At 40.1% G+C, this 25,089-nt stretch overlaps 1 protein-coding gene across 2 annotated transcripts in view; it reads left to right on the forward strand.

Moving 5' to 3' along the window:
- zswim5 (zinc finger, SWIM-type containing 5) overlaps positions 1-25,089 on the forward strand; it is a 263,471-nt gene that overhangs the window by 156,605 nt on the left and 81,777 nt on the right. For both annotated transcript variants that reach the window (XM_072574431.1, XM_072574430.1), the window contains one exon: positions 18,907-19,055. In XM_072574431.1, the coding sequence (XP_072430532.1) occupies positions 18,907-19,055 (149 nt within the window). The remainder of the gene's footprint in view (positions 1-18,906; positions 19,056-25,089) is intronic.

Consider the following 25,089-nt stretch of genomic DNA (forward strand, 5'->3'; position numbering starts at 1 on the left):
ACTGGCCTTTACTTGGAATTAAGTTGCGCCATGCTATCTGGACCAGCACTCAAAATAAAGACGGGGTGGTAGGTGGATCTGCCCCAAAATGCCTCCAGTAGCCCTCATTGGAAAGCTGGGTGAACTTTGTTGAATTTATTGCATCTATAAGTTCCACAGATTATACCAAAGATACCGTGATGTATTGAAGGCACAAATGCAGACGAAAGATGCAGTTTAAATGGAGAAGCAGTTGCAATCAAGTCTCTGAGATCAAACCTGTGAGAGGCAGCCACTCTACTCACCGTCCACTTCTCTTGCTACTGCTGAAACTCTGTCTATTCTCAACAGAGGCTATGTTTGGAGAATCGACAAGGTGGGAAGGAGGAAAGCTGTGTTTGGAGGAGCCAGAGCATCTACATGGGAGTAATAGGAGAGAGAGAGGAGGCCAAGATTTGAATAGATCCAGTAAGGTGAAGAGGCTTTGACTGTGAGAGAGGAGGGAGGAGAAGGAGGTTCAAGCGTGAGAGAGTATGTGGGCAAAAGGCAGTAGAGTTCACTTGCGCATCTACACTTATTCTTTTTGAATTTTATACCTATAATGTGCCAACTCACTTTTAAAAAACTTTTATTTTCCTTTCCACACCCCCCACCCCCTGAAGCTGGTTTTCAAGTTTATTAACTACTACTGGAAGAATAACCAAACAAGAAATAAAACTAACTAAATCTGTTGCAATGATTTTCTTCCACTTTTATGTTCCTACAATAAATTGCTTTAAGAATAAAGTTTAAAGTAGACAGCTCTGGGGTAAAGGGAGAAAAAAATGTCATAGGAGAAATTCAGGTTTTTTTTTCAAACAGAAATACAAAGTGCTGGAGCAACTCAGCAGGTCTGACAGCATTTGTGGAAAGAAACCATCTTTGCTGCCTGCCATCAGTTCCAAAGAAGGGTCGCTGGAGTCGAAACATTGACTCTGCTTTCTCTCTATGATACTGCCAGACCTACAAAGTTTCTCCAGCAATTTCTACTTTTGTTTCCCAGCATCTGCTGGGTTTTTTTCCAGGTTTTTTTGTTCCCCTCAGAAATTTCTTCAAACATGTAGAAATGTCTGTCTGCATGCAGGTTTTTCTTTTAGATTGCTGATGTGCTTTTCTTTTAAATTGATGAATGAGAAAACTTGGAGCCCAGTTATTCCTGAAGTGCCCAACCTCCCTGGGTTGAGTTTGCTTTAACACATCAGCAAGTAGAGGAGGAAGATAAAGAAGGTATATGAGTAGGTTGTGGGGAGGTGTTAAAGGAAGGAAGGATGCCTAATGGTTGGATTATTGGCTGCCTTCCCATCACAAAGTTTCTTGTTTCTTTAATGTACTTTAATGGATGCCTGGAGCAGGAATTTGCTAACACTCTTTGAGAGCAGTTTATTTCTTGCTAAAATCTTTAGATCTAAAGAGCTTTGAAAACCAAGAAATAACCCCCTAAAATCATAACACAGTTCCTGAAAGTCAAAGTGAGCCCTCAAAGAAAATATGAATTTGACCTTTGACTGAGATGTGTATGTTTTTTTAAGTTTTCTTTAACACAAAGTTAAAATAACAACAGGCCATGGCTTGTTTGTCATCCTTTCTGGTCTGTGGGCTTTCAACATCATCTCTGTTGGTATTTGCTGTTAGATAAATGAGGCTTTGTGTCCAAATAGTTGTCTTTAGAGCCAGAAGATTTTCATAATCCCCATATTTCTACTAGTACTTATTGTGCAAAATTTGAGAAGTGAAAAATCAAACAACAGGGATTCTAAGTTAAGTTCTCAGATATAGGTGTTTCTTGTAAGGCCAAATTTATTTCTAATCACTTGTTACTGTGAGAGGGTCCTGGTGAGACTTATGCTTAAACTATTGGAGTGCTTTGGGTGTTGGTGTTTGGTAGGAGATTCCAGCAATCTGACCTCCAGAAAAGATGAAGAAATGGTTATAATAGATTATGTGTGTCTTTGAAGCGACCTTATAGTTGCTTGCATTCTCATTATACTACTGCCCTTGTTTCATAGAACCTGAAGGTACAGCCAGAGTAAACGAGAGTTGCTGCCGCAGTGCATCTGTAATGGTGAAAGTTGTTTATTAAGAAAAGAGTAACCAGAGAGGGAATAGAACCCCTTAAAGATCAATAAGGCTGTCTGTGGAGCAGGGGATGGGTGAGATTCTAAATGATTATTTTGCATCATTATTTACTGTGGAGAAGGATATAGAAGCTAGAGAACCTGGAGAAATAAACCAAAAGAGAAAATGCTGGAAAATCTCAGCAGGTCTGGCAGCATCTGAAAGGAGAGAAAAGAGCTGATGTTTTGAGTCTTAACTGACCCTTTGTCAAAGCTAAAAAATGGGAGAAATAAGGAGGTATTTATACTAGGCTGAGAGAAGGTCCCAAACATTCATTTCAGATTAAGCAGCGTTTCACTTGTACCCCTTTCAATTTGGTCAATTGCATTCGTTGCTCCCAATGTGGTCTCCTCTATATCGGAGAGACAAAACACTGATTGGGCGATCGCTTTGCTGAGCACCTTCGGTCTGTACGCAATCAAGTCCCAGACCTTCCCATGGCTTGCCACTTCAACACACAATCCTGCTCCCATACCCACATGTCAGTCCTTGGCCTGCTGCAATGTTCCAGTGAAGCTCAATGCAAACTGGAGGAACAGCATCTCCTCTTCCGACTAGGTGCATTACGGCCTGCCAATCTCAACATTGAATTCAACAACTTCAGATGATTATCCCATCTCGACCCCTCTGTTTTCATTCTGCTCCATAATTTTATTTAATTTATTTAATTTTTAAAAAATATTTTTTTCACTGCTCTGTACTTCTTATTTCTTGATTGTCTCTTTCTCTTGCTCCCCACTCTCTCAGCATCTTTTTCCACTTTTTTTCCCCCTTTGCTACCCTCTCCCCTGTTTTCCATTTTGCCTCTGCTTCACCCATCCCCCACATATTTTGTCACACAGCACTGGCTTCAGCCTTGGTCATTCACAATTCCTAATCTCCCTATAATCTCTCAATGCACTGTCATTATCACCTCTTTATTGCTACCTTTGCTTCAGGAGCCATGACTCACCTCCTCTCAGCCTAGTATAAATACCTCCCTATTTCTCCCTTTTTTTTAGCTTTAACAAAGGGTCAGTTAGACTTGAAACGTCAGCTCTTTTCTCTCCTTACAGATGCTGCCAGACTTGCTGAGATTTTCCAGCATTTTCTCGTTTGGTTTCAGATTCCAGCATCCGCAGTAATTTGCTTTCATCTTGGAGAAATAAACAGTGATATCTTGAAAAGTGTCCCTATTACAGAGGAGGAGCTGCTGGATGTCTTAAAACACACAAGGTAGACAAATCCTTGGGAACTGATCAGGTGTATCCCAGAACTTTGTAAGAAGGGAAGGAAAAGATTGCTGGGCCCCTTGCTGAGATATTTGTATTTTCGAAAAGCCATGGGTGAGTTGCCAGAAGATTGAAGGATGGCTAATGTGGTGTTATTATTGAGAAAAGGTGGTAAGGAAAAACCAGGGAGCTACAGACCAGTGAGTCTGAGTTCAGTGGTGGGGAAGTTGTTGCAGGGGATTCTGAAAGACAGGATTTACAAGTATTTGGAAAGGCAAGGACTGATTATGAATAGCCACCAAGGCTTTGTGTGCAGGAGATCATGTCTCACTAACTTGATTGAATCTTTTGAAGAAGTGACAAAGAAGATTGGTGAAGGCAGACCAGTGGATATTGTTTCAATGGACTTTAACAAGGTGTTCAACAAGATTCCACATGATACATTGATTCGGATTAGATCACGTACAATCCACGGAGAGCTGGACATTTGCCTACAAAATTGGCTTGAAGGAAGGAGACAGAGGGTGGTGGTGGAGAGTTGTTTATTCAGCCTGGAGGCGTGTGACTAGTGATGTGCCACTGGAATTGGTGCTGGGTCCATTGCTTTTTGTCATTTATATAAATGACTTGCATGTGAATATCGGATGAATGATTAGAAAGTTTGCAGGTGATACTAAAATTGGTGGTGTAGTGAACAGTGGAGAAGAGTACAACAGCACCTTGATCTGATGGGAGCAGTGGCATTTGGAGTTTAATTTAGATAACTGTGAAGTGTTGCGTTTTGGTAAGGCAAATCAGAGCAGGACTTACACACATATTGGTAGACCATGGGGAGTGCCGCCCAACAAAGAGACCTCGGGGTTTGTGATTCCTTGAAGGTGGAGTCAAAGGTAGACAATATAGTGAAGAAGGCATTTAGTCCACATAACTTTATTGGCCGTGGCATTGAGTATAGATGTTGAGATGTCATGTTATGGGTGTATAGGATATTGTTAGGCCACTTTTGGTCTCCTTGCTGTAGGAGGGATGTTAAACATGAAAAGTAGAGGAAAAGATTTACAAGGATGTTGCCGGGGTTAGAGAATGTGAGCTCTAGGGAGAGGTTGAATAGGCTGGAGCTATTTTCCCTGGAGGTCTGAGGCTGAGGGGTGACCTTACAGACGTTTATAAAATCATGAGGGATGTGGATAGGGTGAATAGCCAGGGTTGGGGAGGCCCAAAACTAAATGGTATAGGTTTAAGGTGAGAGAGGAAAGATATAAAAGGGACCTAAAGGAATAACTTTACTATGCAGAGGTGGTGCATGTATCGACTGAGCTGTCAGAGGAACTGGTGGAGGTTGGTACAATTACCCATCCAGATGCCTTTAAAATGTTGTATGTAAATAGGGAGAGTTTAGAGGGATATGGGCCAAATGCTGGCAAATGGGACTAGATTATGTTAGGATATCTGGTTGGCATGGATGATTAAGAATGAACGGTCTGTTTCTGTGCTGTACATCTCTATGACTGTGAGTGTCCAGTGATAGGAGTGTCTATCAAGTGGATTTTTCTATCTGAATGACATCCAGTTTCTTCAGTGTTAATACAGCTGTGTCCATTCAAGTGACTGGTGAACCTTTAATCCTAAACCTGACAGATGCTTGGTGATGATGATGAGGTCTTGAGGAGTCATGAGGTGAATCCCGAAACATAGTACTTAGCTTTGCACTAATCATGGAGGCATGGTGCTGTTATGACTGCTACATTTTAGCACATACACAGTGATGATGCTGATAGTGCAGGACTTGGCATCAGTGGTACCATTGAATCTCAAAATAACTGGTTTACAGTTTTTGAAAAAAAAAATCCCATTTGACCTCACAGGGCCTTCTGTTGTTGGGATTGTTATTACATGGCACTTCTGTGATACAAATGTTAAAAATTGTTAAGAATCTTTAGGGATGATATCATTAGATTTGTTATGCTACCTGCATGGTAACTATATAAGCTAGTGATCCTCATTTCTATTAAATGTTAGTTTTAATTATTTTAATTGCTTACCCATTGTAAAACCTAGATTACAAAGGAAGTTGGTAGGGAAGTAGTGGCAGGGAAATCTGCGTAACAGTACTTGAGGAGTAGGACGGTTGTTATGTGTTTCGTTCGGAAACTTCGAGAAAATTTTGTTATATTTTCCCTGCTTTGAACCTGCTCACTAGCGATAGTGGTTTAAGCTGAATTGTAGCTGTGTGTAACACTTCCTTTTGATTCCTTGGCCAAGTTGTCAACCTTACATATGCTAGATTAGTCAGTATGAGCAAGCTTTTTGACGACTGCTAACTGGAATATAAAATACCCAGAATCCTTAGGTGGGAAAACCAATCAGAGGTTTGATCTATGATTCAGTTGAAGTTTTTCCCAATCCTCTAGTCTGAGGGTACTGAAGCCTTTGTTGAAGTTGAGATATTACCAATTTCAGTACAACATTTCTTGGTTTGTAAATCTGTTGTGAATAATCTAATTAAGAGAATGGATAGGCATGGTGCATGGAGAAGTGAGGACCCATATTTGTTGTCATTAATAAAGAATTAAAGAAGCAATATGCGCAATTCTAGAATTTTAGAATGTTATGATTAGCTACCGATTGGACAGACTGGATTCCTTTCACAAAAGGAGCTCATTGGCTGTTTGTTCCAATGCATTTGCTGCAACATATTCAGAGTAGATTCAACTGTATCTGTTCCAGATTTTTATTGAGTAATATGCCGTTGGTGAAGAAATGTGTAAGTGGACAGAGCATGAGCAACTAAGCCCAATTGTCATCAGGAGCTTGATTTATTGTCATATTATGTGGCTCCTGACAATCTAAAGGCATACTTTTAATTCCTGTCTGATGCATACATGTATACAGAAATAGGAGAGAGAAATTGTAAAATTTATATTTTGTTTATTCTAACCACTGTCAGTGTCATTAGAATATTTATTTCATCGGTATTGATTGTAGACACATTAAGGTGTGTGTGTGTGTGTGTGTGTGTAGTAACATGTATATTGTTACAATCCCCTCAGAGACAAACAACTTTTAGAAAGATATTTGAATTTCCTACGGCTAACTGAAAAGATCACTTAGGTTTGAAGTTTTAAAACTTTTACTGAAATAAACTAGAAGCAACATTGTCTAAACATTATTCAGTAGGCAACTTATGCTCCATTGAAAAGATCCTTCATTTAACTTTTAAAACTACAGGACATTCACCTCAACTAATATACTTTTTATAAACTTTACATCACTTCAATTGGTGGAAAACCAAGCAATAAATGATGGTTCTTTGTTGCTTGAGGCATCCACAGAAATACTAGATGCAGTATTCTCTCATTCTATACTTGAATGCCATTAATGAAAGTAGAATTTTGTACCTGCCTTTCATTCTACATTTGTTGTAAAAGCATTATCCATTTCAGATGAATGGAAAATGTGGGAGGAGAAAGAACTGTAAGCGAAACAAGAAGCATGAAAAAAACAATCCGTAGATTTGTAATTTTTGCTGCATTACGAGAATGTGTAATTGATCTCAAATCTTCTGAAAATTGTACTTCATTGTCCTAACTCATAGTGAGAAGGGGAGACTTGAAATATAATTCTGTTATACATGAAAAAGTGATTATCATATTGGGAAACATTATCTTAAGACTTTAATTTATTAAGAATTTCAGATGACGTCAAGAGAAGTTGACTATTGTGAAATTCTCTGCCGCTGACTTGAAATATCCATGCATGCATTTTATATTTAAGCAAAATATGTTTGCTTTTAATGACACAAATGTTGGTCAAGTGTGTGACATTAAATGGATATCAATTTGAATCATTGGTAGGACTACCACTACAGTCAGAAGTTTGAGTTTGAACCCAAGTCTAACATTTGAGTTAACAATCCAGCTTGCCTCATTGGAACAGTGCTGAGGGAGTGCTGCATTATCAGGCATAGAGTCAGAGAGATGTACAGCATGGAAACAGACCCTTCGGTCCAACCCATCCATGCCGACCAGATATCCCAACCCAATCTAGTCCCACCTGCCAGCACCTGGCCCATATCCCTTCAAACCCTTCCTATTCATATACCCATCCAAATGCCTCTTAAATGTAGCAATTGTACCAGCCTCCACCACATCCTCTGGCAGCTCATTCCATACACGTACCACCCTCTGCATGAAAAAGTTGCCCCTTAGGTCTTTTTTATATCTTTCCCCTCTCGCCCTAAACTTGTGCCCTCTAGTTCTGGACTCCCTGAACCCAGGGAAAAGACTTTGTCTATTTATACTATCCATGCTCCTCATAATTTTGTAAACCTCTATAAGGTCACCCCTCAGCCTCCAACGCTCCACGGAAAACAGCCCCAGCCTGTTCAGACTCTCCCTGTAGCTCAGATCCTCCAACCCTGGCAACATTCTTGTAAATCTTTTCTGAACCCTTTCAAGTTTCACAACATCTTTCCGATAGGAAGGAGACCAGAATTGCATGCAATATTCCAACAGTGGCCTAACCATTGTCCTGTATAGCCGCAACATGACCTCCCAACTCCTGTACTCAATACTCTGACCAATAAAGGAAAGCAGACCAAACGCCTACTTCACTATCCTACCTACCTGTGACTCCACTTTCAAGGAGCTATGAAGCTGCACTCCAAGGTCTCTTTGTTCAGCAACACTCCCTAGGATCTTACCATTAAATGTATAAGTGCTGCTAAGATTTGCTTTCCCAAAATGCAGCACCTCTCATTTATCTGAATTAAACTCCATCTGCCACTTCTCAGCCCATTGGCCCAGCTGGTCCAGATCCTGTTGTAATCTGAGGTAACCCTCTTCGCTGTCCACTACACCTCCAATTTTGGTGTCACCTGCAAACTTACTAACTGCACCTCTTATGCTCAGATCCAAATCATTTATGTAAATGTCAAAATGTAGAGGGCCCAGCACCGATCCTTGTGGCACACCACTGGTCACAGGCCTCCAGTCTGAAAAACAACCCTCCACCACCACCCTCTGTCTTCTACCTTTGAGCCAGTTCTGTATCCAAATGGCTAGTTCTCCTTGTATTCCATGAGATCTAAGCTTGCTAATCAGTCTCCCATGTGAAACCTTGTCGAACGCCTTACTGAAGTCCATATAGATCATATCTACTGCTCTGCCCTCATCAATCTTCTTTATTACTTCTTCAAAAAACTCAAATTAAGTTTGTGAGACATGATTTCCCATGCACAAAGCCATGTTGACTATCCTGAATCAGTCCTGCCTTTCCAAATACATGCACATCCTGTCCCTCAGGATTCCCTCCAACAACTTGCCCACCACCGAGGTCAGGCTCACCTGTCTATAGTTCCCTGGCTTGTCTTTACTGCCCTTCTTAAACAGTGGCACCACGTTTGCCGACCTCCAGTCTTCGGCACCTTATCTGTGACTATCAATGATACAAATGTCTCAGCAAGAGGCCCAGCAATCACTTCTCTAGCTTCCCACAGAGTTCTTGGGTACACCTGATCAGTTCCTGGGGATCTATCCACTTTTAAACATTTCAAGACATCCAGCACTTCCTCCTCTATAATCTGGACATTTTGCAAGATGTCACCATCTATTTCCCTCCTGTCCAAATCTTCCATATCCTTTTCCACAGTAAATACTGATGCAAAATATTCATTTAGTATCTCCCCCATTTTCTGTGGTTCCACACAAAGGCCACCTTGCTGATCTTTGAGGGGCCCTATTCTCTCCCTAGTTACCCTTTTGTCCTTAATTTATTTGTTAAAACCCTTTGGATTCTCCTTAATTCTATTTGCCAAAGCTATTTCATGTCCCCGTTTTGCCCTCCTGATTTCCCTCTTAAGTATACGCCGACTTCCTTGATACTCTTCTAAGGATTCACTCAATCTATCCTGTCTATACCTGACATATGCTTCCTCCTTTTTCTTAACCAAACCGTCAATTTCTTTCGTAGAATGCTGGAGATCAGAGCTGAAAAATGTGTTGCTGGAAAAGCGCAGCAGGTCAGGCAGCATATGCCCGAAACGTTGATTCTCCTGCTCCTTGGATGCTGCCTGACCTGCTGCGCTTTTCCAGCAACACATTTTTCACCTCAATTTCTTTAGTCATCCAGCATTCCCTATACCTACCAGCCTTCCCTTTCACCCTGACAGGAATATACTTTCTCTGGAGTCTTTTTATCTCATTTCTGAAGGCTTCCCATTTTCCAGCCGTCCCTTTACCTGCGAACATCTGCCCCCAATCAGCTTTCGAAAGTTCTTGCCTAATACCGTCAAAATTGGCCTTTCTCCAATTTTCGACATGCTGACTCTGAGATGAGATGTTAAACCAGGATTCTGTCTGCTTGTTTAAATACATGTAAAAGAACTTAGGATACCTTTCTGGTTTTGTTAGGTTTAAAAATGGGCAAATCCCTGGGTCTGGATGACTTGTATCCCAAGCTGCTGTGAGAGGTGATGGAGGAAATTATAGGCACTCTTAGCAAATTTTTAGTTCCTCTCTGACCACAGGGGAGGTGCCAGAGGACTGGAGGACAGCTAATGTGGTTCCACTTTTCAAGAATAGTGATAGAGATAAACCAGGAATTACAAACCAATGAGTCATATATCAGTGATAGGAAACAATTTTGAGAAAATTCTAAGGGAGAGAATTAATCTCCACTTGGAGAGGCAACATTTGATCAAGAATAGTCAGCTAGAAGGAGGTCAAACTTAACGAATGTGATAAAACGTTTTGCAGAGGTGGTCAGGTGTGCAAGTGAAGGAAATACATTTTGATGAAGTATATGTGGATTTCAGCAAAGTGTTTGACAAGATCCCGTGTGGGAGATTGATTTTTTTTTAAAAGTAATAAAAGCACGTGGAATCTATGGTAACTTGACAAGTTGGATCCAAAATTGGCTTGATGGTAGGAGACAGAAATGGTGATAAAGACTGATTGTGGGATTGGAGGCTGGTATCTAATGGAATATCACAGAGATCAGCGCTCGGCTCCATAGGGGCCATGATACATTAAAACAATATAAGAAAAAGTGGGATGGGGTGATACATAACTTTGTAATGACACAAAAATTGGCCGAGTACCTGACGGTGAGGAAGATAGTGTTAGGTTTCAGGAGGACACTGACAGATTGGTCAGATCAATGGCAGGTGGAATTTAACCCTAAAAAGTGTGAGATGATGCACTTTGGAAGAAGTCAAGACAAGAGAGTACTCAAATGTACTAGGAAGCTCAGGGGAATAGAGAAATCTTGGGGTCTTTGTCTGCAGATCCCTGAAGCCAACAAAATCGATTAATAGTGTGGTTAAGAAGGCATTGGGATACTGGACTTTATCTGCCATACATTGTAAGAACAGAGGTTATTATTGGAGCTGTGCTTTGGTAGCTGGAGGGCTGTGTGCTGTTCTGGTCACCACACTACAGGAAAGAGGTGCTTGCACTGGAGGGAGTACAGAGGAGATTCATCAGGATGATGCCTGGGTCGGGATATATTAGCTGTGAAGAAAGGTGGGATAGGCTCAGGTTGTATTCTTTACAGCAATGAAGACCAAGGGGTGTATGGACAGGGTGAATAGAAAATGTCTATTCTCATTTGCTGAAGGGTCAAGAATGAGGGGCATAATTTTACACTGAAGAGCAGGAGGTTTAGAGGAGATTTGAGGAGAATATTTTCAACCAGATAGTGATGGGGATCTAGAATGTACTGCCTGGGAGGGTTGTAGATGTAGAAAACCTCTCAACCTTTAAAAGGTACATGGATGAGCACTTGAAGTGTCAAAATATTCAAGGTCCAAGAGATGGATTGTTCATTAGCTGAGATAGCTGAGTGCAGGCACGGTGAGCCATAGGGGCTCTTCTATGCTGTATGACTGTGACTCTGTATAGAAGTTAAGGAAGTTCTCCTGATGTCCTAGGCAACATTCTTCCCATAACTAATATCACCAAAAAAGATGAACACCGATATATCAAAAACAAATAGTGTCTGATAAAATGGACTGAGTTATTTGGTGAAGTAGCTTGGTTAATTTGTGGATGGAATTTTGAAAAGCTTTTATAAAGTACTGCATTATAGAAAATAGAAGAACATGAGGATCAAGGTCTGTACCAGAATGAATACAGTAATGCGTCTGAGACAGAAATTGCAGCATATTTCCGGTAAGATGGGAATGGACTAGAGCTTCTGAGCCCAGGGCTGATCAGGTTTGTCTGCCTTTTTGTTTCTTTTTTTTCGAACCTTTCCTTGTTTTTTTTTCTCTGTCTTTAATTTTACTTACCTATTAGTGAAGAACTTGGTCATGGTGACGGCATTGGTGGTGGTCTCATGGTAAGAGATTTTGGGTTCCCTGCATTGTCGAGGTAGTCCTAGCGCCAATTCATGGCTGCTGCAGCAGAGGCAAGTTTCAGTTCGTGATGGCATCTGTATCCAGCACAGATTCCTGGAAGCAGTTTGGGTCAAGTACAAGACCCAGCATTAGCAGGGGATGCATCGGCGAGGTAGGCCCAACGTGATTCATGTGCTTGGCAGAGCCAAGTTTGGTACCCTGCGGCATCAGTGGTGTGTGCATTTGCGAGGTCTATTACGGACTCATAGTGGCGAGGGCGTTGACGGAGATGAAATGGCAGTGGAGGTTATCATTGCTTTGTGTTCCTAGCGAAGGTGGTGACACAGCAAAAGGGGCTTGTGCCTGGCCAGTATGCCCATGACTGAGTTCTTAACAAGAAGGATTGTAAAGTTAGACATCTTCTTTATTTCTTCATTTTTTTTTGCCTTTATGTTCTATGTTTTGGTTTATTTTTCTGTGTTTTAAGATGGTGCCAGAGAGTGGCAATACTATACGACACTCTTCACTGTATTTTGTAAGAGGATATACACGACAATAAATAAATCAAACATTTTGTTTTCAGACCAACGGAAGTTACATAAAGGTGTACCTGGACTCAATATTGTAGCACTGCATACTTTTTGATAGATATTAATGATCTCGATGTGGATGTACTGGTGTTGTTTCATAGGTTGTAGGTGACACGTGCTGAAAATGTAATAAACCGTTTAAAAGGCTAGTAACAAATTTCAGGAGGACGAAGTCAGATTTTGAAATGGGCAGAGATTGTAAGATGAAATTTAATGCAGAAAAATATGAAGCAATTCACTTTGGCAGAAATAATGAGGCAATATTAATAGGCAATATTAACTGAATTTTACAATTGTAAAGAGGTTGCAGGAACAGAGCAGTCTGGAGTGCGTATAAAGATTCAAGCATAAGTGTGGAACAAGAAAGGTGTGCTGAAACTTGAAAAATAACTATTTCAGCTTCTATAAGAGTATTGAGTCTAATTTTGGACACTACACTTAGGAAAGGTTTCAAGGCCTTCGAGAGGATTAAGGAGATTTACTTGAATGTTAACCAGGAATAAAGGATCATGCAAGTTTTTTGGGTGAAAGTTAACTGCCAAATTTACAGACAAAACAACAGTATCTATAACCAAGAGTAATTCATTGGCAAACTAATCAACTTTATCAGATGTGACTCGCCTTTTAACAAATATGTGCTGGTTGTCAGATGAGTTACCAGTTAATTGGCTTTGGTTATATTAAGAGAAGAATGGTGCCTAGGAAATCAGGAGAATTCGGTTTTTGTAGATTAAATATCATGAAATAACATGTAAGCCAACAGTCTGGACCTTGATTGTACATATTATTTTGAAGACATCTCTGACAATGAGCACTGTGTGAAAGGAGCAATGAGAATTGTGATTTGTCAAACTTCTGATTTTGCTTTGAAAAGATCCAAATTGATGAAAAATGTGAACGAAGTACAAGTTTGTTCTTTGAATTATATACTCCAGTGTGAAAAACTGATAACATCTGATTAGTTGTTTCTGGAAAGTTAAAAATCACACAACGCCAGGTTATAGTCCAGCAGATTTATGTGGAAGCACCAGCTTTCGGAGCATTGGTCCTTCATCAGGACAACCACCTTGAACTATAACCTGGTGTTGTGTGATTTTGTTTTTTATATTTGTACACTCCAGTCCAACACCGGCATCTCCAAATCATGCTTCTGGAAAAATTGTGCATTTAAAAAACATTGATGCTTTGATATCATCCCTGTTAACTATACAGATTTTATAACTCTAACTTTATTTCAACTTGCTTTTGTTTTCTTCCTTTTCTGGACTGTACGCCTTCCCTAAATGGTGACTATAATTAAAGATACAAAATTGGTGTTTGTTCCCATGGTTCTTGGAATAAGTGTCCGGAAAGTTTTTTTAAAATTTTTGCATTGAAACAATACATCCTATTGCATTTTAAGCCCTATTATACTTCTGAATTAATTTTCATCCTTTGTTTAAAAAAGGCAATCAAAAATGTTGTTTGCAGTTTGAATAGAACAGTCAACATACCAAAAGTCTCCTGCTCCTTGGGTGCTGCCCGACCAGCTGTGCTTTTCCAGCACCACACTTTCGACTCTGATCTCCAGCATCTGCAGTCCTCACTTTCTCCATACCAAAAATCCTGTCAATTATCATTCTACATTTGAAAGATGTAGGATTTCTGAGAGGCAAAAGCAATGTATGAAACTATTATTTTAAATGCTTGAACCACGCGTGAATATTTGGATCTTGAAAACTTGTCTGCTGTCCGAGAAGAGCACATGCTTCCTGATGAAGAGCTCAAGCTCGAACCATCAACTCTCCTGCTCCTTGGATGTTGCCTGGCCAGCTGTGCTTTTCCAGCACTACACCTTTCAACTGCTGTCTGACAGTATTTTGTAAAGTGCAAATAATTTCAATTCTGCCACTAATTAATTACGTTGGGAACAACTTTAAGTGAGGAAGCAATAATACTGTATGTGTAGTATATTGGATTGAGCACAATTTTCTTTTATTGCATATTTATACTAATATACTAGATAAGTTGCAAGTCATAATAATTATGCTTGCACACAAACCTAAGAACAGATAATTCAGAAGTTACTTTTATGAAGGTTTCTGAGCAGGTCTAACTGTGATCTGCAAAGAAAAAGGCAAGATGGTATCTTCCGTAGGGGAAATAAGAAGGAATACACAAACTAACTTCCAAAACACCACTGTTGATGCATTTCAGTGGGCAGCAGCAGCGTGGCAAACTGCAGCATTATATTTCCTGTGCTTTGTGTGCTGTGGAAACAGTGTGCTCTTCACAATGAGCAGTAATTGTAATTCGTGTTTTGTTCCAGATGGAAAGCATCAACGCAAAACTGTGAAATGCAGACTGAATTCTACAGTCTCAGCAGATTCATAGTAACGAATGAAGCTGCCTTTGTGGAATATAAACAGGGTCATTTAGCATGATTGTTTATGGCGAAATGCTGTCAGTTTGATTTGAGCATTCCCTGATTTCGGACTGGAGCAGCTGCATTTCAAAACACAAATTATGTTTGTACATTATTTCCTTTAAAACTGCAATGACCCATGATACATTAAAAATGTATTGCTGTAGGGTGTCAGATAAAAGGGCAGAATTCTGCAAAACAGAAAATTCATCTGCAATATCTTGTTCTAATTTTTAATGGCAAAAACAACAAATTGTCATGTGAGGTTATTTTTAATTACTTGGCAGGGGTGACTGACAGATAAGTGCCTATTTCCAGGTTTTTATTTCTTGTCAAACCTTTCTCTACCTCATCCCCAAGTAAGTTTGAGAATGAACCTTGAAGTTCAAGACAATATGATGCTTGGTGGACTACAATAGAGACACAAATCAAAAGTCTCAGTGATGCACTGACCATCAAGTGCTGTGAAAAGTTCTGCATTATAACAGGCTTCAGTGGAAGTTGCACTAAGGTGCTGATTTTGTGGACCTATCTGCACTCAGGTGATTTAATATGTTCAGATTTGTATATGAGAGTTCTTGGTACATTTTCCGCGGGTTGGGAAACGATAGGAAATTGCTTGCTGACATACTTTTATTGACAGTATTGCATAAATGGAAAATCAGAATGATGTAGGTGGAGACACAAATTTGTACAGTCTCTGTCAAACTGCTGTAATAAAAAGCCTTTCTAATGGCTACATGAAACGTTCATAAATGAAGCACTGCATCTAGTGTAGCTTCCAGTTAAATATTGTGACACTGCAAAGTGGAGTGAATATTGGTATTGTGGGGAAGATTTTGCAGATCCCAGCTACTTTAAAGATCTCCCTTCACAATCAGGTTATAAATTGTTTGTGGTGTAGGAAATTGAGTGTGTGATCAAAAATTGAGAGTGCAGTACCTTGGTATGGCAGATGTGAATATAGTCTGCAGTTTTCCCTCAGTGTGGCAGATACAAGGGGCAAACCTGCATACGGTTTACATGCCTTACAGGAGGTGAAATGGATGCAAACAGAAAAGGCAAGCCTTAAGAAAGCTTGCCAAATGATGTATTATTCAGCTGCATGACAAGTGTATCAATGTTGCTGGTGTGGGGCAGCTTATTGCATCTTCACTTCTGACCCTGCATGTATGCCCTTTGCTTGTTGAATTTAGTCAGCTCGGTTATGCTTTTGATGCCATTTGGTAGCAAAGCAGATGAAATAACTGACTCTGCCATTTGGTTTGTGCATCTGAGAGGAGCACATTAGTCACGTTGGCTAGTAGTGCAGGTGACCCTATGTTAGATTGAAGGAGGTAATCTCTGTATGACAGATAATTTCTGGGTGCTATAGAACCGGTTCCTCATTGAGCTTACCACTTAGTGTGACAGAGGATGCAGGTATGGCTGGTTCCTTTTAAAGTGAATGCAGACAATCCAGTTCTGTTGTTTATTGATCTATTTGATCTGCGTTCTTTCATCTGGTACCGTTTGAGGCATGAACTACTGTGGTGAGGTTGTCTTGATAGCACCCACTATTTTCCTCCAATGCTTACTTGCAAATTGGCACTGCATTTGGTGTGGCTTCTTGTTAAAAGTTGTGATGCTTTGAAGTGGAGTGAACACTAGTATTGTGGGAAAAACTTTGCAGATCCCATCTGCTTTAAGGATTTTCCTGTTCTGCAGAACTCTTGGAAAGGCTTTCTGTACACCCAGTTCCTCTCTGATATTGGTAAGTCATTCTGCAGCTTTTCATTTCACAAGCGTGCTATTAATTCATGCTCTCATTTGGAAAAAAAAACAAAATGCTTTAAATATTTACTGGGAAAAACAGTCTAAATGTAACACATAAATTATTAAAATTAATTGACAAATTAATGTGCATTATTCAAAGACGTCATTCTAAACATTAACCCAAAAATAAAAAATACTGCCTGGATAGATAAGCTGCTACTCATCCTGATAGAATGTGAACGTGGCTGAGACACAGCCCATAATGAAGCAGAAGTGCTTCCTACCTAATTTCCCAGTTTCTCTCCACCTATATTATGCTGAGATTTCCAATAATCATGTCACTTATGTAATGTGCCTTACTACTCCTCTGATACAAAGAATAATAATAGTTAACTTCAAACAGGAGTGGTGGACTCCTGTTTGAGGCCAGATACATACTTTATTAATCAGGAGCAGAAAAATTTTAAGTTCACTTGTTCCTCTGTTAAGTGGCCAGCTGTATCTTATTTTCAAGAAATCTATGGTGTGTTGTATTGATATTTGTCAGTTGCATTTCTTGCAGTTGCATGTTTTTCTTTCTTGGTAAACCTGTGGTGTTTATTGAAGATTGATCACTGTGATTCAGGGGAAGATGCAGTGCTGCTAGCAAATAATAACAGTGGCACAAACTGTACCTGGGATCTGTGAAAATTTGAAACCAAAAGTAAAGAGACAACTGATCACGTTTTGTTGGCTCATGCTTGACATAGCAATCAGTAGTTTGGCCCGCATTTTCTGTACTCCAGTTTGTGTAAACGTGTAACTTATTTTGTTCATTTCCCTATGTCCCTTTTAGCTGTTACACGAGGAATATAAACAACCAAAATACAACTAAAATATGTTGCTTTTTCTTTCCACTATCAGTCAGTGAATGTTGAATGAACAATTTTTGCTTGTCCAGTTTTGACTCTTTTTTTTAAGCCTGATTTCTGGAGTTGCTTCCTGGAATCTTTATTTCTTCAGACCTGGAAACTCCCCAACTAATGAAATAAGTGGTTTCTTGTAATATTTTTATAATAACATTGTAGCTTTGTAGAGGATTTAATAAGAGAATTTTCTTAATTATTGAGTTTGAACTATTTTGTCCATTTTTAAGCTGAAGGATTTAATTCATAGTGCCCAATTCTAAGTACACCTGTAACCCTTCTTGACTACACTTGAGTGACTATTTTCAGAATGTCAGTCTTGACATTGAGAAACAACCTGCTTATTCAGGAGTGCATGTTATTATAGCTAACTTTGATCCTGTTCATCCTTGATGTCTACGAGTTCAGTTTTCCACTCGGGATTGTTGTATTCTTGCATTCAGGGCCAAGAATAAAAGTAAAGTACTGCATATGCTGGAAATCTGAAGCAAGTACGCAATGCTGGAGAAACCCAACTGGTCAGGTAGCATCTGTGGAGAGAAACATGCAGTCTGAAGCAGAGTCACCCTAGACTCATGACATTTTTTTTGGATTAGATTAAATTCCCTGCAGTGTGGAAACAGGCCCTTTGGCCCAACAAATCCACACTGACCCTTCAAATAGGAACCCACCCATGAACACTATTTCTGTCTCCACAGATGCTGCCAAACCTGCTGAATTTCTCCAGAATTATCTGCATTTGCTGCAAAAGCAGGAAGGCTGGATTAACAAACGGAATATGGGTGGCATGCTGGCACAGTGGTTAGCACTGCTGCCTCAGTGCCAGAGACCCGGGTTCAGTTCCAGCCTCCAGCAACTGTCTGTGTGGAGTTTGAGCATTCTGCCCGCGTCTGTGTGCGGGTGCTCCAGTTTCCTCCCACAGTCCAAAAATTTGCAGGTTAGGTGAATTGGCCGGGATAATTGAAGGTGAAGGAATAAATGTAGGGGAATGGGTCTGGGTGGGTTGCTGTTCGGAGGGTCGGTGTGGACTTGTTGGGCCGAAGTGCCTGTTTCCACACTGTAAATAATCTAATCTAAACTAGTAATCTAATTTAGAAATTGCTAGAAAGGCTCAGCAGTTCTGGCAGCATCTTGTGGAGAGAAATAAGAGTTAATATTTCAGGTCTAGTGACCCTTTTTCAGAAATGGACTGGGTTAAGTTTTTTTTTAACCCTGAGACAAAAGAGACTAAATGTGATGTTGTTGCTTCCAAATCTCTCTACCTGTCTTTCTTGAAGCCACTCCTCAACAACTACCTCTCTAACCCTGCTTTTTCTCACCAGCATTCCCTTCTGGGTTTTGTTTTTTGCCTGCATGTTAAACCTTGTCTGATTACAGTCCCCAGAAGTGCCTTGTCTTTTTTTTGGTACTATACAATAAAAATTGTTACTCCAACAGCTCAGTCGACTTTTATCCTTCTCGTCAGGGAAGCTTTAGGACCAATTGTATACATTTTGCAACATTTAAAATAGAGCAGGTATCCATTTTGAAGTGTTTTATTTTACTGTTACATATTTTCTGTTTTGCTCAGGTGCCCCTGATCCAACAGCTGGTGCCAGCATTGATGACGAGAACTGCTGGCATCTAGATGAGGAACAAGTTCGAGAGCAAGTAAAGCAATTCCTTTCACAGGGAGGATACTATGGGTCTGGCAAGCAGTTGAACTCTATGTTTGCTAAGGTAAGATTCTTTCAGTACAAGGTTACTTTGCAAATGGCAGGCTTCTGAGCAAAGCCACTATTAATGAAGGACAGAATGTCGTGCATGAGCTGTCCTACTACTTTAATTCTTTGTAAGCTTTAATTTCAACCTGTTTCTGCTCGGAATTATGGCAATGTTTAAAAATATGATACAGTAGAAGTCCCGCATCCACAGATTTGGTTTCCGTGATTTCAGTAATCCGCGATTTACTGCGGCCTGAAAATAAATATTCCATGTAACATTCCAGAAATAATTCCAGGGGTCTGCTGGGGAAGTACATTTCCCATTTAAATGATAGGGATTGCTACTATCCACAGTTTTGGGCATCCACGGTAGGTCTTGGGATGTATCACCCACGGATATGGGGGTGGGGGGGGGGGGGGGGCACCTGTAATTAGTTTTTCTACACACAGGTCACATTCTGTTATCATTTTCAAGTAAAACACTGTGACCATGGCAGACTTTGCATTTAGCTCAAGGAAAACTGAACAAAAGTAGACATTTTATTGATTTGTTCATTTCACTTATTTTGGGAGCCTTTTCTTTTATTTCTGAAAAGCTGATCTCCCTCATCTTATATCAAAGTACCTTTTACAGTTGACTTCTTTTGTGAGAAAACTGAACAGCTATGAAGGTGACAGTAACAAAAGATATCAGTGCAGCAAGACTGCAATAACTCCATTCCAAAACGACAAACAGTGCAAAAACTATAAAAGGTTAATCTGGAAGCTTGTTCCAAGCAGTAATTCCTTGAGGTTTGACTTGTACTTGCAAGAATTGTCTTCAAGTGAACATAAATGTCATTTGTTCTCTAAGGAGGTTACTATATGTCATACTTCAGAAAGCCATTTGGGAAGTATGGAATTAGAGATATAGGGACTCTTGTGATGTAGTGGTAGTATCTGTACCTATGAACCAGGGTTCAGTCTCTACCTGCACCAGAGTTGTGAAATAACATTCTTGAAAAGCCAGCTTAGAAAATATCTAGAACTACAGATAAGGGTTATACACTTTTTAAAAAAAAAATTATTTATAGAAATTCTCACTATTGGCATATATTTCCAAACCCAAACCACAGTTTCACCATGTTCAGTGGACAGTGACAAAGGTTTTCTAAGAGTACTATGGGATCTTGATCAACTAGGCCCATGGAACGAGAAATGGCAGATGGAGTTTAATTTAGATAAATGTGAGGTGTTGCACTTTGGTAAGACAAACCAATGCAGGACTTACCTGGTTAATGGTAGGGCTCTGGAGAGTGTTGTCAAACAGATCTAGGGGTGCAGGTACATGGTTCCTTGAAAGTGGAATCACCTGCCCTTTATAAGTACCAGTTGCCCATTGTCATTTGGATAAGTAAATGTGTGTGTAAAGTATGGTTTAACAAAAAGGAAATGAAAATAAAATTAAACTGTTGGTAAATCCTCCTCAGAATTGTTACATCCAGAAAGTTCAGTAGAGAATAGGGAACTTGCACATTCTACTTTGATTATTGCTTAAGTCCATTCACTTGATTTGTTCTCGAGTTTGAATCACTTTTTAGGATTCAACCACAATTAAAGTTCATGTATTTTATTCATACATGGGAGGTAAATGTTGCTGCCTGGGTCATAATTTATTGCCCATCCCTAATTGCCTTTGGAGATAATGGTGAGTTGTAAATCCATTGTGTAGATCGACCCACAGTGGCATTAGGGAGAGAGTTCCAGGATTTTTTGATCCAGTGATCCACTCTCCTGACTTGTGCTTATGGTTGGTGGTCAGGAAGTTACTCATTGTGGGATGCCTAGCCTCCAACTTGCTCAGTATCTGCAATATTTGTATATGCTTAGTGGAATTCAGTTTCTGTTCAATCATAACCTCTAGGATGTTGATTGTGAGGGATTTAATGATGGCAATGCTATTGAACAGCAAGGGACAATGATTAGATTCTCTTATTGAGGATGGTCATTACCTGGCACTTGTGTGGCATGACTGATAGATGCTACTGGTCTGTCCAAACCAAGATATTGTCCAGGCATTGCTGCATTTGGAAATGGACTGCTTCAGTATCTGAAGAGTTGTGAATGGTACTGAACATTTACATGGACATCGCACTTCTTACTTTATGATGGAGGAAGATCATTGATGAAGCAACTGAAAACAGTTAGGCCTGGAACACTATGTGGTACTTCTGGGTCAGAAGGCCTGGATTCAAATTCCACCTGTTTAGGAGCTATATAATAACAACTCTTAACAGATTGATTGAAAATATCTACCCTGAGGAACTCCTGTAGAGAGATCTTTGAACTGAGATGACTGACATACAACAACCAGAACCATCTTCTTTTGTACCCAGCATGACTGTAACTGATGGAGCGTTTTCCTGCTGACTTCCATTAATTTTGAGCCTCCTTGATGCCACACTGAGTCACACAAATGTCAAGGGCAGTCACTCTCGCCTCAGCTCCAGAATTCAGCTCTTCTAGCCATATTTGAACCAGGGCTGTTACTAGGTCAGGAGCTGAGTGGTCTAGGCAGAACCCATCAGTGAACAGATTATTGCTAAGTAGGTACAGTTTGATAGCATTGTTGATGACACTTTCCATCACTTTATTAATGATTAAGAGTAGACTAACACAGCAGTAATTGTCTGATTTGGCTTGATGCTGCATTTTGAGCACAGAACATACCTGGGCAATTTTTTATATTTTCAGGTAGATGCCAGCAGTGTAGCTGAACTGGAACAGGTTGGTTTGGTGCACGGCAAGATCTGGAGCACAGGTCTTCAGTGCAGTAGTTATAATGTTGACAGGGTTCATTGCCTTTGCAGTATCCATTGCTTTTAACTATTTGTAGATTTCATCATGTAAAGTGAATTGAATTGGATGAAGACTAGCATCTGTGATACTAGGCACCTCCAGAGAATGCCAAAATGGATCATGCACTCAACACCTCTGGTTGTCAATTGTTGCAAATGCTTCAGCCTTATCTTTTACACTGATGTACTGGGCTCCCCATCTTTTGAGGATGGGACATTTGTGAAGGTTCACCTTCTATTGAGTTGTTTAGTTGTCCACTATCATTGCTAGATGTGGCAAAACTGCAGAATTTAGATCTGATCTATTGATTGTGGAGTCACTTTACCCTTTCTGTCACTTGCTGTTTATGCTCTTTGGCACAAAAGTAGTCCAGTTTTGTATCTTCACCAGGCTAACACCTTATTTATAGGTATGTCTGGTGCTGCTCCTGGCATGCTGTCCTGCACTTCTCAGTGAACCAAGATGATTCCTGGCTTGATGGTAATAGTAAAGTAGAGGATATGCCACACCATGAGGTTGTAGATTGTGTTGGAGTACAATTCTGCTGCTGCTTATGGCCCACAGCGCCTCATGGGTACCCATTCTTGATTTGCTCAATTTGTTTGAAATCTATCCCCTTTACCATGATGATGGAGCTATACAGCACAATAGAAGATATTCTCAATTTGCAGATCAGACTACATCTCCACAAGGATTGTATGGTAGTCATTCTAATTGATATTGTTATGGACAGTTACATCTACAATAGGTGGATTGTTGAGGATGAGGTCATGTTGGTTTCCTTAACATCTACTGCAGACTCAGTCTAGCAGTTATGCTGTTTAGGACTTAACCAGCTCAGTCAGTAATAGTGCTGTTGAGCTTGGCGTAGACCTTGAAGCTCCCCCATTGTACAGTCGGCAAGCTTGCCACCCTCTGTACTTCTTCCAAATGATGTTCAACGTGGAGGAGTACTGATCCATCAACCAAGGGGTGTCAATGTGTGGTAACAAGCAAGAGTTTCCTTGCCCATGTTTGACCTGATGCCACAAGACTTCGTGGGATCTGGAGTCATTGCTCAGGGGTCCTGAGTACAACTGTGCCACCACCTCTGCTGGATACCAGGGGTAGTGTTGGTGCTGTCTGAAACATTGTGCTTAACATATGATTCTGTGAATATAACTGTATCAGGCCATTATTTGACTTGTCAATGAGACAGACATGAAATGTTTGCATGAGGTCACAGTTGTTGTTGGTCAAGAGGGCTTTGCAAGATTAAGAGACCTGAGTTTGCTGTGCTTGTTTCCAGTGGCAGTGGTTCTGGAGTCACATGCAGACTAGACCTGGTAACGACAGTATATTTCTTTCCTTGAGGGATATTAGTGATTAGATTAGATTCCCTACAGTGCGGAAACAGGCCCTTCAGCCCAACAAGTCCACACCGACCCTCTGAAGAGCAACCCACCAAGACCCACTCCCTGCATTTATTGCTGACCTAACACTGTGGGCACTTTAACGTGGCCAATTCACCCTAACCTGCACATCTTTGGACTCTGGGAGGAAACCGGAGCACCCGGAGGAAATCCACACAGACACTGGGAGAAGTGCAAACTCTATATAGACAGTTGCCCAAGGGGGAATTGAACCCGAGTCCCTGGCGCTGTGAGGTAGCAGTGCTAACCACTGTGCCACCATGCTGCCCCTTAATCCGTATATCAACAAAGGTTTCACAGTCATTGTTATGTCAATATTTAATTCTAGATTTCATTAAATTTACATTCCACCAAATGCCATGGTGAGATTCAAACACATGCCTACAGAACATTACTTGAGTCTCTGGATTACTAATTCAGTGAATATATCACTGCGCAAAAGAGAAATAAAAAAGTAACATATTATAAACAAAATCCATTACTCTTAATGGGGAGAGAGAGCAGCAAAGATTGACCTCAATTTCTTAAAGTTAGTTCTCTCTAAATTATTTGTACCTTTGCCCACTTTCTGTGTAAGGCAGTGGCACAGTTCTACAACCTCCACCAAGTTAGCAGACTGGTTGTGTATCATCCATGAGCCCGGACCAGGAATGCTGGTCAGTTATTACACGTAAGGAGGAGAGCATCTGTGGAACTGAGCCAAATCTGATCTTAGTACAGCATCCAAATCTGCTTTGCCGATGGGTAGTGTAGGCAGGGTGATCTCTGAATGGCATTGGCCTTTACCTCCCTCCCAGTCCCACTTAATATTGAATCAGTCCACTATTGGTGTTATTCAGATATAAAATTTGGCAGCATTGATCCTTTTGTGCAAATAAACTTTCACAGAAATTTATAGGATTGTGCAACCGAGCAGAAACCAGATAAAGTGGTTTCCTTCTTGTCGCGTAATCATATGAAACTTTGTAAGTTAAAAAATTTTGATGTTAATAATAGCACATGTTCACAGATGTTTCAATGTCATTTAAGAATTTGTACAAATAAAATCCTTAGTCAGTTGGCATATTTTGTATATGGGGAGAAAGTGAGGACTGCAGATGCTGGAGATCAGAGCTGAAAATGTGTTGCTGGAAAAGTGCAGCAGGTCAGGCAGCATCCAAGGAACAGGAGAATCGACGTTTCGGTCATCAGCCCTTCTTCATATATTTTGAATATGACTGTGCAAAATGTCTGGCTAAGAAGTGAATAAGAATAATGCAACATAATCCAGCAATTTTCAATTAACTTTAAATCAATCTATGAAATACAGTCTATCCAAAGAGAGCAATGAAGCTTATTGATCACACTTTTAAAGTTATCATTGTGCACTAGTAGAGTTTCTTCTTACTACTCCTATCAAAATAAAAGTTACATAAACTCTGAAATCTAAATTTCTTTGTTCTTTAGATAAATATTAACAAGAGCCATTATTTTGCCAAGTACTATTTACATTGAATGAATAACTAAATGTAATTAAGACAAACTGAATAGAAGATTCAGATATTATGAATCATCTGTAAACTGGTATTAGATTAAACCTTAACCTCCCTCTGTATTTTTAAAAGAGGAACATGACTTAGTGATAGACTGGGAAATACATAATTTAAGAAAATACAGCATGAGAAAAGACTGCGGTTAATCAGAGACAAAAACAGAAATTGCAGGGAAAGCTCAGCAAGTCTGGCAGCATCAGTGGAGAGAAATCAGCATTAACGTTTTGGGTGGAGTGATCCTTTCTCTCAGAACTGATGGTAGCTGATG

This window comes from Chiloscyllium punctatum, chromosome 7 (genome assembly GCF_047496795.1).
Source record: "Chiloscyllium punctatum isolate Juve2018m chromosome 7, sChiPun1.3, whole genome shotgun sequence".
NCBI lineage: Eukaryota > Metazoa > Chordata > Chondrichthyes > Orectolobiformes > Hemiscylliidae > Chiloscyllium > Chiloscyllium punctatum.